The sequence below is a fragment of the Pezoporus wallicus genome, unplaced genomic scaffold (genome assembly GCF_028554395.1).
Source record: "Pezoporus wallicus isolate ANWC-B61680 ecotype Strahan unplaced genomic scaffold, APGP_CSIRO_Pwel_v1 contig_5485, whole genome shotgun sequence".
NCBI classification, from domain to species: Eukaryota; Metazoa; Chordata; class Aves; order Psittaciformes; family Psittacidae; genus Pezoporus; species Pezoporus wallicus.
The window spans coordinates 2510922-2528790 of record NW_026641550.1 but is presented as its reverse complement, the minus strand read 5'-3'; the positions used below and the strand labels follow the sequence as shown (position 1 = coordinate 2528790).

The following is a 17869-nucleotide window of genomic DNA, read 5'->3' as shown; positions in this document are numbered from 1 at the left end:
GAAGGTTTTGAGAGGACCTAAGAGCAGCCTGCCAGTACCTATAAGGAGGTTAACAAGTAGATAAAGCGAGGTTCTTCCCAGTGTACTGGGGTATTCGGTGCCTTCTGTGCCTCTCATTTCATGGTGGGAGGACAATACACAATGAGCATAAGCTGAAATAAGAGGGGCTCACACTGCCTGTAACAAGACATTTTTTTACCCTATGAGGACAGCCAAGAAGCAGAACAGCTACCCAGAGTGGCTGTGCAATCTCAGCCACAGCAGGTTTTTAAGACTCAACTGGATAAAGCTCTGAGCAATCTGGTCTGACTTCACAACTGTCCCCTTATTGAGTACAAGACTGGACTAGACAACTTATGAGATCCCTCTGAACCTGAATTATCCTCTGATTAGTTAGGAACAAATGAAGTCACAAAAAATACGAGAGGGTTAATTTACTCAATAAATATTACCTTGGTCACTCCTGTTGAAATAAGAGTAAAATGCAACCACAAATCCTCTCTGCTGCCCACCACCAGGTGCATATGGAGAGCCCACAACCAGATCAGCATTTCCATCCCCATCAACATCAGCTGCCAGGAGGGACCAACCAAGATTACAGTAGGAATACTGCAATAAACAGTTAGTTTAAGCCTGAAATAGAACTGAAACCACCAATTCCATTGCAAAATAAGCAATTTACTTCTAAAGACCTATTTTTGTTTGCTTCTGATCAAATTACCCTCCCACTCCCTGCCTTCAGTTTTGTTCTCTTTGGGGCTTTTTTTTTTGGAGGGCTATGCATTTTTCTGTTCATGATGCTGCCTTCCCTTCACGGCAGTACAAATGAATTTCCCACATATAAGCAAGCACCTGCTTTCACGATCCCCATCAATCTAAATTCCCTTTTTTAAGCCCATGAGCCCCTTTTCCCTTCATCTCACCTCCTGCTTGTGTAGCCCTGTGTTAGCCTAATCAATATACCTGACATGTTATGGTAACATTTGGTTGAGATGCCAGTCCTCTTCCCTTGATGCCAAAATAGACATACACAGCACCCTGAACAACAGGAAAAGGAAATACAGCATGAGTGCATCTGCATGTCAGCACCAAGTATGAAATCCAAGACAAAGTACAAGGAGTGAAACAGTTCTGCAAGGGCTATTTACACAACTGCATTTTCCTCTCAGAGCCTTCTCATTATGCTACCTTTTTCACTCCAAATTTCAGAATACCCATGCTGTAAAGGGTACTGTTATAACCAGACAACAGACTAGAGAAGTACATTTTCATCATACTGTGGGTAAGGAGCAAGGATGGTATGCTGTGTATTTATAAGTCATTATACACAACTCATGTGGCTTAAATTTTGTTATATATTATTTACTGCAATGACACACAGTGCAACACACAACAGATGCACACAATTTTCCAAGCTAATAGGTCTACATAAAAGCATTTATGTTCTTACTTAGGCAGCTAAGTTAGTTTCTGAAATTCTGAAAAGTTTTAAGGTTAATGAATGTGGTTTAAACCATAACATTTTGCCTCTTAGTTTGCATGGGCTGAAAACAGTCAGGGACCATTACATGGGCTTATCTAGTAAGCTGCAGGTCATTAAGCCTCTGTAACTTGATTATTTTAGCTAGTGTGCCTGTGTTCACATCACATTTTAGATATCATCTGTTGGCCTGTGACAGCAGTTGACAAGGCTCAATAACCCATGAGGTCTGTTCTAGACTCTCTGTTCCTAAATAGAAAGGGTACACTTGTATTTCATGAATGGCTCCTTACATTTTCAGCACATGAGTGATGCTAAGTTGCAGTCTGATTTGGATTTCTAATGTGCAAGAAGGCCACTGAAAGAGAAGTACAGATAGTGGTCATTGGTCTAGTCAAAGTACCCATAAAGGTTATAAACCTTTGTGTTTAAGTTACAATGATGTCATCCTGATGAAGAACAGAAATTCTCTTTCTCATTTTAGTGTTCAAAAAAATATGTATCAATCAAACTTTTCTGTTTGGAGAGAAAAAAATTCCAAACCACCCATGTGTGTGGCTTACTTTGTAAGTAAGAAACTGAGATCCCACAGAAGGTGCTCCAATTGCCAGATCTGGTACTCCATCCTCATTGAAGTCCAGGACTGCCAAGGCAGAACCAAATCTTCCTGAAGGCTGAAAGAAGAGGGATGGCTCTCATGAAAGTAACAGACGTTTTCAAGACAAAACCATCAAAACTTAATGCACATTCACAGTTGCAGCAAAGAGAACAGGAAACAGAAATGACAAATATCTATCCCAATTCCTAATATTTTCTTAGCATCACTGTTCTTCCAAGTAGTAACTGTCATACTAACATATTAACTCAGAGTCAACTGTTCTTTTTGAGCATGTGGAGATGCTAAAATATAAGATAACTGAACACCGTATGGTGCTGCTTGGGTATTTCCTCTTCTGAGCCTAGCATGCCATTGATGTTAAGCTTATGATCTTTGCTGTTAACAGCATTATAGCTGAGAGCCGCTAAAACACTCTGTAAGAAGACAGCAGCTGTTACTCTACAGTTTATACAAAACAGATTAAAAGGAAATGTATCTCATCTCACTCTATTCTCTTCTTTCTAAATAAAGATATTTTCTACAGAGGATGACTTTCATTATTCAAAAAGATAATTTGATCCTGCTTCTTGGTTACAAGCCAGTTACTCTTAGTAAAGACAATGATTTTGTGAGAAGTTATCAATTAATGAAAAAATGCTTCAAATGAATGGACATTTACACTGAATTAATAATTTTAAATTTAAAAAGAAAGGAAAGAAGGGAAAATCACATTATTTTCTTAAATGCAGGGACCCAAATGACCTATACTGCGACTTACAGAGATGTTATCTCAGTTTTATTCAAGGGCAGATTATGTTCTAATACCCACTTATCTGGAACAGTAATAAAAGCGATCCTACAGATCACCATTGCTTTAACTGTTCCTGTGATTTACTTCTTTTTCCTGAAAAGCATACAACACCTTTTTACCAGGAGAGGTATTTCAGGAATAACCCTCATACGTATCAATGATACTGCTGATCAGTCAAAATTTATCACATTTTCAGGCAAAAATATTTAAGTGGCAAGTATGACCTGATTCCTCACCTGATGACCCTGTAGTATCTGGTCAGCTTTCTCATCTAGATCCATGTCCTCTGGTGGCAACCCTGACTGGTTGCCATAAACCACATACACCCGTCCTATCTGAAAATGGCCCAATGTGCTGTACCCTGGGGCTCCAACCACCAGATCTTCATATCCATCCTGGTTCAGGTCAGCTGAAATCACTGCCCTGTACAGCAAGGGAGTCAACAAAAGCATAGCATTAGCTTCCAGACTACCACAACATTAGCAGAAAAAAAAACATCTACTTCTTAGTAGACTTGGGTTTTGTATTTTTTATACTATATATATGAAATTAATGCCTCTGAGATCTGTAGGAACTGCTTTTTACTCACTGACACAAGGCACCTGAAAGGAATCAGAGCAAGGAGCACAGAAAAGGGCTGCTTGAATATGACACAGAATAGAAAAGATGAAATTAAATATCTTTTTAACTGAACTTCTGATTTAACTCATGGAATTAAGAGTAGAAAAGCAAAGGGATCACAGGTTTCAGTTACATGTTGGAGTTTGGAGAGGGAATGTGGAGAGAAAATAACTAACTGTTACTTTGGATGGTGTGAAGTAAGCTCAAGAATTAAATCTTCAACTTTTGAGTCAGAAGAAATAAACCAAGACGAGCAGCAATGCAAGTTTATTTTATTATTCTTCCTTTCTGCAGATCAAGCCAGAAACCCTCTGTCAAAGCGACAGAACACCCCTTTTTCTGTGTCCTGAATATACCTTTGAACTCCCCGCTAGTCCCCTGATTCCAAAAAAACTCGCTAGGCACCATCAGTGATCAATTCAGAGCAGGCAATTAACTGCACAAACATCAACCCACAACCAAAAAGGGCTAAAAATGTCCCTATACTGTTCAGAAGTAGAGGCAGGCCTGGTTCCAGTTTTGGTTCCTTCCATTCCGAGCTTGATCACACACAGAGCATTGAGCTCCTTCGCTAAGGAGGGAATGTAAAAAACTATGAAAAGACAACCCTTCCAAAGAAAAAGGTTATCTGACTGGAATTCATATCTGAATGGGAATTTTGCTCCTGATACAGTTTTATTCAATACCAACACAAGAAATTTATGTTAACATCTGAAAGAAAGGTTTTATAGGTTATCTTTCTTGTTCTAGACAGATGATGTAAGCCATTCAGTCGGATTTGTATGCTAACTGACTTGGACAATCACCTTTAAAGAGTATCCAAAAAATAAACATTAATATTTTCGAGGATACTCAAAATTTTCAGAAATTAAGAGGGAAGTAGGAGGAAAAAGATTACCAACCATCCAAGTCTAGCATAGGGTGAGGTCAGAAAATATGAAGCTGCTGGCTTGTAGATGTGGTTAGAAGACTTCTGATGTGTAGCTCTCCAGACATCAGTTCTAAAGGCATGGTTTAGCAAGTGGAAGGAATTCTGACATAAAAACAATAAAAAGACACAAGAATGGTTAAAGCACAGGCTGAAACTCTACAACATTATGGAGCCCCTCAGAAAACAAGTCAACAATGGTAGAAATCACCATGTAGATCTAAGTGGAATCTGATTCAAGTCACAAACATTTTAGAAACAGAAAAATCTATATGCTCTAAATGGATCACTGCTAATTATTCACTGCTGTGCTTTTCTGGGACTTCTCAACCCCAAAAAGTGATTGTATGATCCTTTAAAGTGTAAATACTAAAGTGTGAATCTAATCTCACTATACAATGAGCAAAGTGTAAAAACTGAATATTTACAATGTACATATAAATATATGGCACTGGAGTCTCCATGAAGTGAAGCCAGAGGCTACTGTTAACATCCACCTTGCTCCATTACACAGCATTTCAGACAGAAATTAAAGCAATTCTACAAAGAGCTGAATTTTACCTCTTATGTCTGTCACTTCTCACTTACTTTTACCCAAGGTTGTATATTGAAGTGAACTCCTCTCTCTGTATAACTTATATTCTTTTCATGTGTTTCTGTAAGCAAGGAAGTTCTATTCTTCTGTTGTTCATGTTTTGATTGTTTGTTTTTGCTAAAATAAAGAAGGCAGTAATACAACAATTAATATAACTGAATTAACAACTTGAGTATTTTATGAGAAAGCTAGAAGAATTGAACATATTGCATGCAATCAGCTGTCCCTTCCTCCCATGTATAAATGGAATTTTCAAGACATACCAGTTAAGCTAGTTTCTTTTGAGATGTCTGCTAGAGGAATACATACACTTGTATCCTCAGCTACAAACACCTGAGTTCCATTATTTCTGTATATAAATCATGAGAGAATTTAGCTATGGTAAGGGTAAATATGAATCAGTAGGTTCACAATTAGCAGAACAAATAGTGACAACAAAATAAAGTGTGAAGACCTAGTATTTCAAGTGCTAGATAAGTATTCCTGGGCTGAAAGGGGAAAGCCTTTCCTAGATTCTGCACAGTTTCCCTATACGAAACTTACTTATTTATGTTAGAAGAATCTCAAATTCACACAAAAAAAGATCTCTAATTTTCAATAGTACGCTGTCCATATTAGCAGAAGACTCTCCTATCATCAGTAAATCTTTGAACCTTCAGAACTATACTTACATGTAGTTGTCCTTGTGCTCACTTGTGCAGTTTATAAACAGGGGGTTCTCAGGCAGGAAACAGTCACTAAAGAAATACGCAGAATGCATTGTAAAGCTTTTCCCGCAATGGAAGTGAAAAACTAAAAATACAACTTTCATCCTTACTGATTCCTCTGTTAGAAGTCATTAGTTTTCTCAAGAAATCCTGCTTATGCAAAATCAGATCATTATAATCTTTACAAAACCCTTTGATATTTATTTTAATGATCTTGATAGAGTTCGGTATGAGTTTCACGTCTTTATACAACTCTTAAAGGAAACACTGTAATATGTTATGCTAATTATATTAAAGCACTTTTAATGAAAGTGCCATTCTAGAACAAAGAACACAACAGATTATGCCATACTGTATTTCAAGCATCATTTCCCAAAATAGATGCAGTGATATTTTCCATATAAATGCATGGATTAATTGCCACTGTTGGTCTCATAAAGTTATTTACAGTAAGATTACACTTGTAACACAGCAGTACAAGGTTAGAACTTCTACAAAAACATGATATTCTGAGTCCAAGCCTGAGCTTCCAACACTACAACATGTATACTCTTACTCTTTCTGATCTTATCATCCTTAAGTGTCTGAAGGCATCTTCACTGGCTGATGACAGCAGTCAGAAAGTGCAGCCACAGCCACAGCTCAGACTGCCAGGCAGAACCTCAGGGCATGGCTATGCAAAGTTTAAGCAAGCCTTTGAGTATCTCTCTAAAAAATGCTCCAATTTTTCCCTATCGAGTATCAGCTGGGCATACCAGAGCCTTCCCTGGAGAATGTAAGTGTGAACATGTAACAAATGCAAACTCAAGGCCTGTGTAATCCCACGCACAAAGGTAAAAGACAGCCACAGAAATCCCTTAGTCCAAGGAAGGATTTAAAGCTCAGCACCATTTCTACGAAAGAGCCTGCCTTCAGAAGAACAATTAAATGGGTGTCAGAACCTGGCTACTGTGTTTCATATTGCAGGAAACATGCTATACCTGGTTCCATTCTCTAGCATATGGCTCGTCAGCTCAAAAATATTGTTTGTCCAGAACGCCATGTCATCCACTCCTCCAAGGAAATACTCATGGAACTTCTCCACCAGAAATGGAGATTTACTAGCATATGTTGGAAAAAGCTAAGAAGCAAGCAATTCTCTTAGTAAGATGGATTACACAGTCCTCTTGATATATCTTCGTTTTTATAAAGAAAATGGAAAACAAACCTTCCCAACAACAAGCCTTTCTCCATGCCTAAAAAAAAATAAAAATATAATCTTCAGAAAAAAAATTGCTTCATTTAATATTTAATTATTTCAACAGTTCTTTTTAAGGCTTCTGTATGGTAAATACTATACAAGTCATTACATTTCCTTGTTGGTTGTTAACATGTTTTTAGAAGCTGTAATGTGAGGAGTAATGATATTAACTTTATTGCTCCCCTTGATTTGAAGGGATTCAGAGTGTTTATAAATGCTGCATGACTTGGTAATAAACTGAAATAAATAATACAGCTAAGCTGTATAGGATATTCAAAAGTAGACATTGCCAGATATCAAAAAGCTCTTTTGACTTATTCTTGGACTTGAAAGGATCCACATAAAGCGTAGGTAAGCCATTTATTTAGGTATGTACATTACTCCTTCAGTACATGTGTATTACATTGCAACATGGCACGAGGCATGTTGAAGACACAGCTGTTCTCAAATAAATAGGCGTAAGTATGTTAACTACATAAATGCATTGAAGAACTAAGATGCTGAACCTGTGGTGTACTAATGAATTTAACAGTCACTATGCAGTCCAAAAGTGTATTCGAGCTATTAAAAAAATTCAGGCGCTTTGTGATTTGAGGGTCTAGCAGGTAGTTTACATTGCTGGCCTCAATGCACAAGGCATTTCAAATGAGATTAGCATAATTTTCCTATGTATGTTTCACTTATGAAAACCCAGACAAACCTATTCAACTTACAGTTCAAGAAACAGCAGGTAAGTACAGTCAATAATTGTGCTTTCAGTTATAATCTCTCTTCCATAAAATTCCTTATAGATAGCTGCTAGGTCTTTGACAGGTACATACCTAAAACCAAGATGAATGTATTATAACAGGAGATTTTGCACATCACCTGATAAAAGATTAAAGTTTGTGTAATAGCAATAGCCTGTATTAAAATATTCTAAATTTCAAAAGACTATAGAAGGTCATGAACCCTTACAAATGCCAGAAAGAGCAGGACTATGGGTGCAGTTATTCGCTGCACAACACTCTCCTCTTGTTTAGTTCAAAATCAGAAACCTGTAGAACTGTTTCCCTGCAACTACTGCTTGTAAAGTTTTCACAATTCCCACCCTGGTTCCCGGCTTGGTGATCACATAATCATGGAGGATATCCTCCAAACTTCTGCTGTACGAAACTTACTCCTAGCCAAACAGACATTTCCCCCAGCTGTTCCTTCTGCACCTACATGAACTACATCCTACTTAAGCAAAATTACTCAAATGACCTATTTTATCAGCAGAAAAAAAAAGCATGTGAGTTTTTATTTCAGTTAAAAACTGAGAAAAAAAATGTGTACATCTAAACCTGCTGCTTCTTTTTACACTCTTAAACCTGTCTGAATTCCACAGCTTTTATAACCATGAGCATCCTCAACTTCCAAAAATTTAAATAGAAATGTGAGATTTATTTAACTAGGACATTCCAGAAACATTTTTCACTTGTTATTTTACATATAATTACTTATGATTTCCTTCAGAGAGAAATAATTTAATCTTTCTTGCAGTGTTCCTCCAAGTAAATCTCTTTTTTCTTCTGTCCTTGCAGTTTTTCATGTCAGGGAACAGTAAATACGAATATAAGAAACAATCAAACTCAGAAAAATTCCAATAGCCACAAGGGCTTTTTTGGAAAGAAAAATAAAGGACAGCATTTTGTTAAAATGCACAGTGAGTGTGCAGAGTAAGCAGAAATAATTATTAAAGAAGGTAACCTCACTATCTTACCAATTCAATGCCAGGTAACTGAAGTCCAGCTCAAACTGACTCAGTACATCTCCTCCTGTGGATGGAAGAATGAAAAAAACCCACAAAAAACAACAAACCGAACTCGTGAAGTATCTACCACAGATAATAGAGGCAACGAAGCTACATATGGTTATGCTATCTATGCATGTATGACAGATCCTTCAGCTAAACATTTAGAATACATAAATGGTTTACCTGAACACATGCTGTATATATTATACTGCCAGAGGATAAGAATAATGTAAAATTTGGAATCACAGTAGTGACTCCATTTAAACTTTAGCATCCTTTAGCCTGCGTTTTGGCTTTAATGCAAGTCTCCATATGCCCTATTACATCTCTTGAAACATGGAGCATGAGGCCAATTACAGCAAGGCTTTGAGGGCTATGGGGGAGAGTGAGAACACAGTGTCCATGACTCATTCTTGGCTTCTGCATCAAGACAGGGTAAGTGCCACAATCACACACTGTGACTTTGAAGAAGACTAGTTACTCCAATAGAAGAACATACAATCAGCAAACAGAAACATTACCAAAATCACCAACATTGTGAGCTTCTGAGTATGAGCCATGAAAATCAATCTGTAGAAGGAGAAAAACAAGAGAACTGCCTGTTTTACGCATCCTTCCATACAAACATATGAGCTGAAACAAACTCTTCAGCAGCTCTGACGTTTACAGATCCCAAACCTGACCAACTTTGTTTTGATGGAGTTTGTGACATTACATCTCTTTGAAAATCTTCCCAAAACAGGGCTCCAAGCTTTTCTTTTTCCTCCCCACCAGAGTCCAAAGCTAAGCTATCAACTCCAATAAATTCAGTTATATCAACAAATAAAATAACACAGGCTTACTTCTCCCATGGCTTTTAGAAATCCTTGTTCGATGCCCAGGCTATGCCAGCTAACGTCTGCCACCATATGTGAGGCAATTCCAAACAAGAAAGCCACCAGCTTCTCTGTAGCCTACACAACAACAATCCACTTGTAGTAATGTCAGCAATTTTAGTCCTGTCTTCAAGAAGAGGTAAGCGTTTTATGTAAGTGCATTATAAAAGGATATAGGTGAGAAATTCTTACAATCCAAGAACTCAGCATGACAAAATGTTGTCCACTCATTCCTTATTGTTGGAGTCACTTTTTGTGACTTGAGAAACTTTAAGCATTTTAGACAGTCCAAGGCCAGAATTACATGGTTGATGTTGGGGAAAATTTGTGGACCACAGGTTAGATGTGCACTAAGGTGTTTCTCTGGACTGGGGACAAACAGTTCCACTTCAAAGGAGTGAACCCCTCTGTAATCAGGAGTGTTGTGCAGGCACACAGGGTAGAGACAGCCATTCTGGTGCAAGACCTGTTCATAAAAGTATCTGCCCGAATCATAGAATAGTTTGGGTTCGAAGAGACCTTAAAGCTCATCTGTTCTCCTCATATGTAGCTCATATACCGTAAACAAGAGCAAATCAGGACTAAATTGAAGATTTCTCAAGTGAGAATTCTAGAAGACACCTGGTTTTCAAGTTGCAGTCACTCAACCAGATCTGACAATAATGCAAAACTACCAATCAGATTTGGACAAAATTTGGACCTGAGAAATGTATCACAAGCACCAGACCACACTAGAGGTAACTGACAGACTTCATATGGAAACCACAATGTTTATGTCTGGTAAAAAGATGAAAACAGGATTTCGAATTTTCCTATATCAGCAGACACTTTAATTTAAAACTATGTATTTTTCCTACACTTTCCAAAAGACAAAATTGCAACAAGTAGTGAAGGTGAAGAAAACAGCAGAATGCAATGTTAAAAGTTAATGAAATTTTCTTACCACTTCCCAAGGCTGAGGATAATTCCTTCTGATGTAGTGAATACTTGCATTGAGAAATGGTGTCCAGTGAGTGTCTTCAGACACATCATGGAATATTCCTGTTGCAATAAAATTTAAAATTATAGAGTATTTAATTTAATCTTGGGGGGGGGGGGGGGGGGAGAAAAGGAGGAGAGGAGGAGCAGAGCGAAAGAAAAAGAAGAGTTAAAAAAAATACAACTTGTTTTTCTTCATGGGGAAAAAAAAAAAACACCCAAAACAAAATGAAAAACTTTTGTTCAATTTCATATGTAGAGATGATACATTTTGAAATCTGCTTATATGAGAAAAGCCAAACGAGATGTATTTTTATATGATTTATACTGTCAAAAGAGATACTAGATTTACCTTCTATGGGTTTGAAGCACCTGACATTTTTCCCCTGCTCCCTTTCTCTGTGCCTGTGAGTAGGTACAGTACAATGAAAAACTGCCTTCCAAGTGAACAGGATAAGGAGAGCTAACAGAGAAGCTGCTGACTAAATGAACGCATCAAATTGCTTGGCAGAAAAACTGATGGTCAATGCAGACAACTCAAAATACTCAGTGCAGACAACTGAAGCTTTGGGACAGGTATCAGTTTCCACAGGGCCAAAGAGGGCTATGTCAACACCATTATTTTTAACAGAAAGACAAACTTTATAAGATATAGTCAATGCAGGAGCAGAAAGAGTGCAAAGGAAAGCAGGAAAAATCAGGTTTTCCTCTGAAGCATCAATTATTACTCTCACTTGGATTTCTGCAGAGGAGATTATGTAGGATCTAACAGTGACATTGCCTAAAAATTTCTGTGTACCTACATAAAAGCTAATTACTTACAAACTGCATTTAAATTACCTACATAAACGGCAAAGTGGTGCTGATGTGACAAGACCAAGAAGCACACACACTATTAAACTCTCTAAGGGGGAAGATGGTAGGCAGGAGGTTAATTGTTTGGATCATCAATACACTATGAGGACAAGTATATGTTTGCTCACACAGAACTGTGAAACTGCAGAAGATTAAGGTATATTAAAAGCTGAAACTGAGAGAGAAGATCTTGTGGTTGATTCAGTTACCTCCTGGCTTCTTGACATTTTACAGTGCAGCTGAACTAGGTAACATAGGGATGGGATTTGCTAGATAAAAATTCAGTGTTGATAGAGCAGACTTCTACATCTAAGCTTATCTCACACCTGGAAAGCTAGTCTGGATGACTTTGCTCTTGATCTAGAGGCAGCTCAGATCTGCAGAGGTACCTATTTCTTCCACATTGACTAAGGAGACTGATGGTAAGTTGTGCAAGTGTAAAACAAGGCAAGACATATCCCAGCTTAGGTGAAGGAATGCAGTTTGGAAGCTGCAGTTTCTGGCCTGGTATAAGGCAGAAGCCAACTGTTACAAGGGAAAGATGAGGTAGATAAAAGTAACCAAGTTAAGGCAGGAATTTAAGAAATCCCAGGAGAACATCTATCCTGAAAACAAAGCAAGTGAGTCAGAACTTTGTGACAAGATGTTAGCAGAGCCAGGCAGAAGATCAGGAACAGTGACCTGATGAGTGACGGGAGACCAAACCAGCATTAAATGCCAGAGCAGAGGGGCAATGTGGATGTGAACTAAGCACCATGACATATTAGCAGAGAGGATCCCCCGTTCAGCAACCTGAATGGGCAAACTTGCCTATCAGGACATAAATAAAGCAGCCTATAGTTGGCATAAACAATAGCCAGCATCAACACCTAGGACCAAAAAACAACAGCTGCCACTGTGGGATTTTGAGACTCCAAGAAAAGCAGACAATGAGAAAAGATGGGGAAAGTTTATTTTGGAAGAACACAGGATTTCATAGTTTGAGGCAGAGAAAAACAATACCGAGATAAGCGGAGGCACTGGCACTCAGCAGTAAAACATATAAAAGATGAAGCAAACCAAAGATTCTAAGAACACTTCGAATTTAATAGATCTGAATTTGCATGACCCACTAAAATAAACCACCTCCTGCACTTTAGACTCCAAGTATCCTCATACAAACTATGTACCATTGCCTTGTCTCTGGTATCTGCCTAGATATCCTAATAGCTTGTTGCTGGAGGACAGGCTGTCTTTGTCCCATTTGCTAATTGCTCATTACCCTGATTTACCACTTCAGTAGCAAATATCCTGAAGCAAGACCTAGCTAGCTGTTTTATAGCTCCAGAGCTGCTGGAGAAGCTGATTATGATCAAGAGCTGACCTACAAAAGCTGAAAAATGAGGGGACCACCTGCAAGTCAAGACATCCTTTTTACAGCCATTGCTACAGACCGCTAAATTTGTAGTGCACTCTTTAGATCTAGAAGCAGCAAAACTAAGATTGATATTAATTGCAAACAGGAATCAGTAAAAGGCAGAAGACAGCAGACCGGAAAAGAAAGGCTTTACACTGGGATGTTACTAACATTCCCTGACCAGCAAGCCCTATGCTATTTCATTTTGGGGCTTTTTTTTTTATATCCTCCTATCATCTTTGTGACTGATTTGATAGGAACAAATACTTCCTAGTAGAGAAATCAGCTCTAGGCTTTCTCCTAGACTTAGAAAAAAGAGATTTTTATCCTCTCAGTTTCTCCCCAAGACAGTACTCAGTAATCTGACCTAATTCAATCAAACAGCATCCTTCTATCAAAATCCCCTACTCGTTAGTTACATTTGCTCAAAAGTTACTAAAAGTTCTAAAAACATTTTCAAATGTATTAGTTTCTTACAAAGTTCTACAAAAAGGCTCCAAATACAAGTACTGGATGTTTTTGCAGGAAGGGTTTTTTTTGCCTTATTTCATTTCTTACAACACAACTATTTTTAACCCTACTAAATTCAATAAGATTTTCACATAAAAATACAGTTGTTACAATATGGGATTTTTCTTACCACTTTTGCAGATTGAAGGATAAAAGGCATCAGGATAAATGCTCCCAGCCTGAAATGCATCTTGGTGGTTTAGTAATAACTGGGAAAAGCATGGGGGAAAAAGGAATCAGAATGCTACTGCAGAGAACAAAAATAGAGTTTACTGCCAATATCTAAGATAAAATACTGCAAGATACAACTATTATCTTGGTAAATGTTATTTCAGTGTCATCATCATCCTGCAACATTCTCTCCCCCCCCCCCCCCCCAGTAAAAGAATCTAAGCTAATCAGCATACACTAATTTGAAAGGCCACTTAGGAAAGTATTCATACAATCTAACATAGATGCTGGTGAAGCCACCTTCTGAAGGCGCTCTCCTCCTCCTGGACTAGATAAAAAGCCTGGGCGGCTAACTTCCATCCTTTGAATCACAGCACATCTGTCTACAGTGGACAGTGTGAATACTCACTTTGAGTGATCTCCTACTTTGATGAAACACTGAGTTATCTAAAATGGTCTTCTTTACATTGTCCTAAGATATATTAAAAATGTTGTAAACATAAAACACATTTGCATTTTGTATATGTGTTTATGAAAACTGCCCACATGCCTGTAGTCCTCTGCTTAGTACGGCCATGAAAGAAAAAGCTATTTGCACCAATCAGAAATCAGTGAATTATATATGTGGTAGACAACATTCAAACCTTGCTGTCATTTTCCTGACTTTATGTTTATTAAATCGCCTTTCCAAAAGTCCTCTACCAATTCTTCAAATACAGCTACTCATGGGGGGTTTGACTTCAGAAGACAGGAAAACATGCAAGAAAGCATTGTTATAATTGCTACATATTTGCAATAGTATTTAGGAGTCACTTAATGTTCAACAAAAAAGATAAAAATACAGCCCAGGCACAACTTTTACACACATATTACTGAGAATATACAATAAAGTTATGAAAGGCAAGAAGACAGACCAAGAAACATTCACAAGAAAGGTACACACAATTAAGCAATAATATGCTTCCTACCTGTCTATAATTAACATTCCTTTCGTGTTTAATGAAAAATTCCAGAGCTCTATGTGCTGAAAAACAACATATTGAAGTATTGATTTACTGTGGCCAGGCCTGGGTTTTGTTAGAAGCATTATCAAAACCAGAATAACTGCATTGTTATACCTAAGCCAAGTCACAAAGGTGCATAAAACATGATTTCTCAAAAAACTCTGTACTTGTGAGAGGGTGTCTTTTCTCATCTACTGAGCTAATAAGGAAATGCTGTTTCTGTGGCACATCTAGGCACTGAGGTCTCATCAGTCTCTCGAATCCCCAGCTCCCAAGCTGACCAACAAAGCTGAAATCATAGAATCACAGGAAGGTTTAGGTTGGAAAGGACCTTAAGATCATCTACTTCCAACTCCCCTGCCATGGGGAGGGATGCCTCACACTAGAACGTATTGCAGGGAAAAGACACTCTCCACATCCAGAACTGAGCTACCACAGTGAACTGACATGATGACACCTATAGAGTATGAATCATAGAGTCGTAGCTATAAAGGACTTATGTGAATTGTATTTAAGTTTCATTGTTGCCCTTAACATAGAAAGATGTACCTCAGGAATCAATGCAGATGTTTTAACAGCTTGATTAATTTTTAACATGTATGAAAACCAACAAAAACCTAAAGTCAGCAAGGTAAATAATACTATCTATTCACTGAATATCCAGACATTCTTGCTGAAAAAATATTTATTAAGTACAACACGAGTATGAAGCAAACTGACATGAATTTCACAAAGTCTCCTTCTAACAATGTTAGATCCCAGAGATAATCTATTTACACTCCTGTAAAAATACCCAACATTGCCACTAAAATTATTCAGTGGAAACTGTACACATGGGTTATCATCTTGCCTTCCCACACAGAGTTTTACTTCTCACTTGAAGCTATTTACAGACTAAGACTGCTCAAGATAAGCCAGAATATGCTGAATTTAATTTGATCCTTACCAAATAAATCACAAAAAAAAAAAAAAAAAAATAATCCCCAAACCCACTCTCATTCTGGAGTAAGATCTATACAAAACTGTGTGGGTTTGAATGTTCTTTCACTTTGAATTTTACCCAACAATCTAAACCATCCTTACTCAAATATGTTAAGATACCTTAAGGACCAATCTTGCACCAAAACAGGAATAACTTAAAAATAATAATAAAAAAGTCATCATTTTTCTGCTCAGCCATTTCAACACACATCTCTGTTTCCAGTCTGGGAGAGTCTCAGTTTGGCAGTTTGCTTTTTGTGTCTCACATTCCTCCGTCCTCCCCCCCGACTTCTCTCATTACTCAAGTGGGCCCATGTCCTGCAAGTTCATATTTACATTGATATTATGATGGATCCCCACAGTTCCACGGAGCAGGTCTGATAGGAGCCCCTGGGGAGGAGGAGCCTCCCCACTCAGATCTGCCCTCAGCCACAAGGCGATGGCCAAGTAGGACATGGTACAGCTCTGCTGAGTACACTGAACATGATCCACATTTTGATCAGGCAGTTTTTAACCATTTTTGAAAGTACTTCCAGGAGCCTGTCCCCGATAGATTTCAGTGCTAGTTTTGAGTCGGAGGAGTTCCTTTCTACAGTGTTGTGGTTTTTCTTTCTTGGAATACTCACTGTTTGGATTTGGCAGTAACTTTCAGCATCTTACCATCATGGACTTTTATTTGCACATTAATTAAGGCATTGACTGCAGCAGCATCAGAGCTGATCCCAGTTTAATGTTATTTTCTGACAAATGAACAAAATCTGTTGTAAACTATGACCAACAGTTCAGCGTACACTACTCCTCAGGCACCAAGATCTTTAAATAATATATATGCAGGTTTCCTGCAATATGCTTCCTTGAGTAGAAAAAATTTTACTGCTTTGGAAGAGAGCCATAAGCTCTTGTTTCTCTTTATAGCTTTCTTGCAGATACACTCCATTCTTCCAAATCTGTTATTCCAAGGTTTCAGAAGCCCATACTCAGTAATTACAGCCCCAACATTGCAAAGATGCTTGTGCTTGCTTAACCTCAGGCACCATAATTTCTCCTATGGGTTTCTTGATATTGTCTGGAAAAGCAAATGGTTGCAGAATACTGACCAAGGGTACAACACTTAGTAAGGGAACATAGTCTCAAATGAATGCTATGAATAATCCCAGCCTTTAATTTGTTCAAAGTTGCATGTATTTAGTATTTAAAGTCTGAGAAGATTACCTCAATAGAGACAACACCATACATTTTACCATCTGTCATACGTCTTACTCTGTTTGTTGAGCAATGGATTTAGAATCAGAAACAGAAAACAATTAAAACAGTCAATTCATTATGAGTAAATATTTCAGAATAACCTCACACTACTCAAGAGTGCTCTTGCAAGAACTACAGCAGAAACCAGGTATTAAAAGTAACATATGCAAACAAGAAATTCAAACCAGGAATATTCCCCCCTCTTTGATGTTCCTTCAGTTCTTTCCTTCATTCTCTATAAATCTAGGCTGTTCAGGCTACAGATAGCAACCTACCAGGAAGAGATACAGAACAGTTTTTATTATGTTAACCATAGATACAAACAAATTACAGCATTTGATCTATTTCATGCAGGCATGGCAAAATTAGTACAGGGTGATTTGAAAACAGAGCTGCCACAAATGGTCTGTGTTGTTCTCTAGTTTAAATATAACAATCCCATGAACTGTGTAAACTGTTCCTCTTCTTTATCCAAACCAAACCCTGTCTGCCTAAGACTCACAAACATTCCAGTTACATAATGCCTGTGTTTTAGAAGACGGAAAAGTACGCAACCACATCGATTCAAGCATTTTGCTTATAAAACCAGCAAATTTTTGAACTCCAAAACCAAACTACTCATCTTTTCTATGTATAATTCACTTTTTAATAAAAAATATATATATAATGCTCATTACTTTAACATTATTTCCTCCCTTTGCTTTCCAGTCAAATCAGGATTTACTTCTTCCTAAGAAGCAAACAAAAACACATGGAAATCTATTCTGAATATCTTACCTATTTCAACGTGTGTTGAAATTCCACTCGGGAGACATCTTTGACAGAAATGGCATAGTATAACCAGCAGAACAGACCAAATCTTCAAACCACCCATGATGCTAGCTCAAACTGCAATTTTTTCAGAAGCCTGCAGAAGTAGCGCTGTGACCTTTGAAATGTGGGTTATGGAGCATGCCTTTTCTTTCAGATATATTGCTGACACAGCAAGTAAATGACTGTTGTATTTGAAAGGCTATTTTAGACCAATGCTTTTCTTTACCTCAAATTAAATAATTTATATATATATAAAAATAAGTAATCTATAGGTGTGCTCCCAC

The 17869-nt window shown here is 37.7% G+C and overlaps 1 protein-coding gene across 3 annotated transcripts in view; it reads right to left on the bottom strand.

Moving 5' to 3' along the window:
* The window catches only part of GPLD1 (glycosylphosphatidylinositol specific phospholipase D1), a 23965-nt gene extending 6096 nt beyond the window's left edge, over positions 1 to 17869 (bottom strand). For 2 of the 3 annotated variants that reach the window (XM_057424219.1, XM_057424220.1), the window contains exons 1-17: positions 17550 to 17869; positions 14511 to 14566; positions 13502 to 13580; positions 10576 to 10673; positions 9600 to 9710; positions 9279 to 9327; positions 8725 to 8779; positions 7694 to 7801; positions 6948 to 6975; positions 6721 to 6860; positions 5705 to 5770; positions 5027 to 5150; positions 4413 to 4543; positions 3126 to 3312; positions 2044 to 2154; positions 964 to 1038; positions 453 to 609 (exon numbers count right to left, since the gene is read on the bottom strand). In XM_057424219.1, coding sequence (XP_057280202.1) covers positions 453 to 609; positions 964 to 1038; positions 2044 to 2154; positions 3126 to 3312; positions 4413 to 4543; positions 5027 to 5150; positions 5705 to 5770; positions 6721 to 6860; positions 6948 to 6975; positions 7694 to 7801; positions 8725 to 8779; positions 9279 to 9327; positions 9600 to 9710; positions 10576 to 10673; positions 13502 to 13580; positions 14511 to 14566; positions 17550 to 17646 — 1672 coding nt within the window. In that variant the 5' untranslated portion in view covers positions 17647 to 17869. The remainder of the gene's footprint in view (positions 1 to 452; positions 610 to 963; positions 1039 to 2043; positions 2155 to 3125; positions 3313 to 4412; positions 4544 to 5026; positions 5151 to 5704; positions 5771 to 6720; positions 6861 to 6947; positions 6976 to 7693; positions 7802 to 8724; positions 8780 to 9278; positions 9328 to 9599; positions 9711 to 10575; positions 10674 to 13501; positions 13581 to 14510; positions 14567 to 17549) is intronic. The other variant, XM_057424221.1, reaches the window with a different exon arrangement.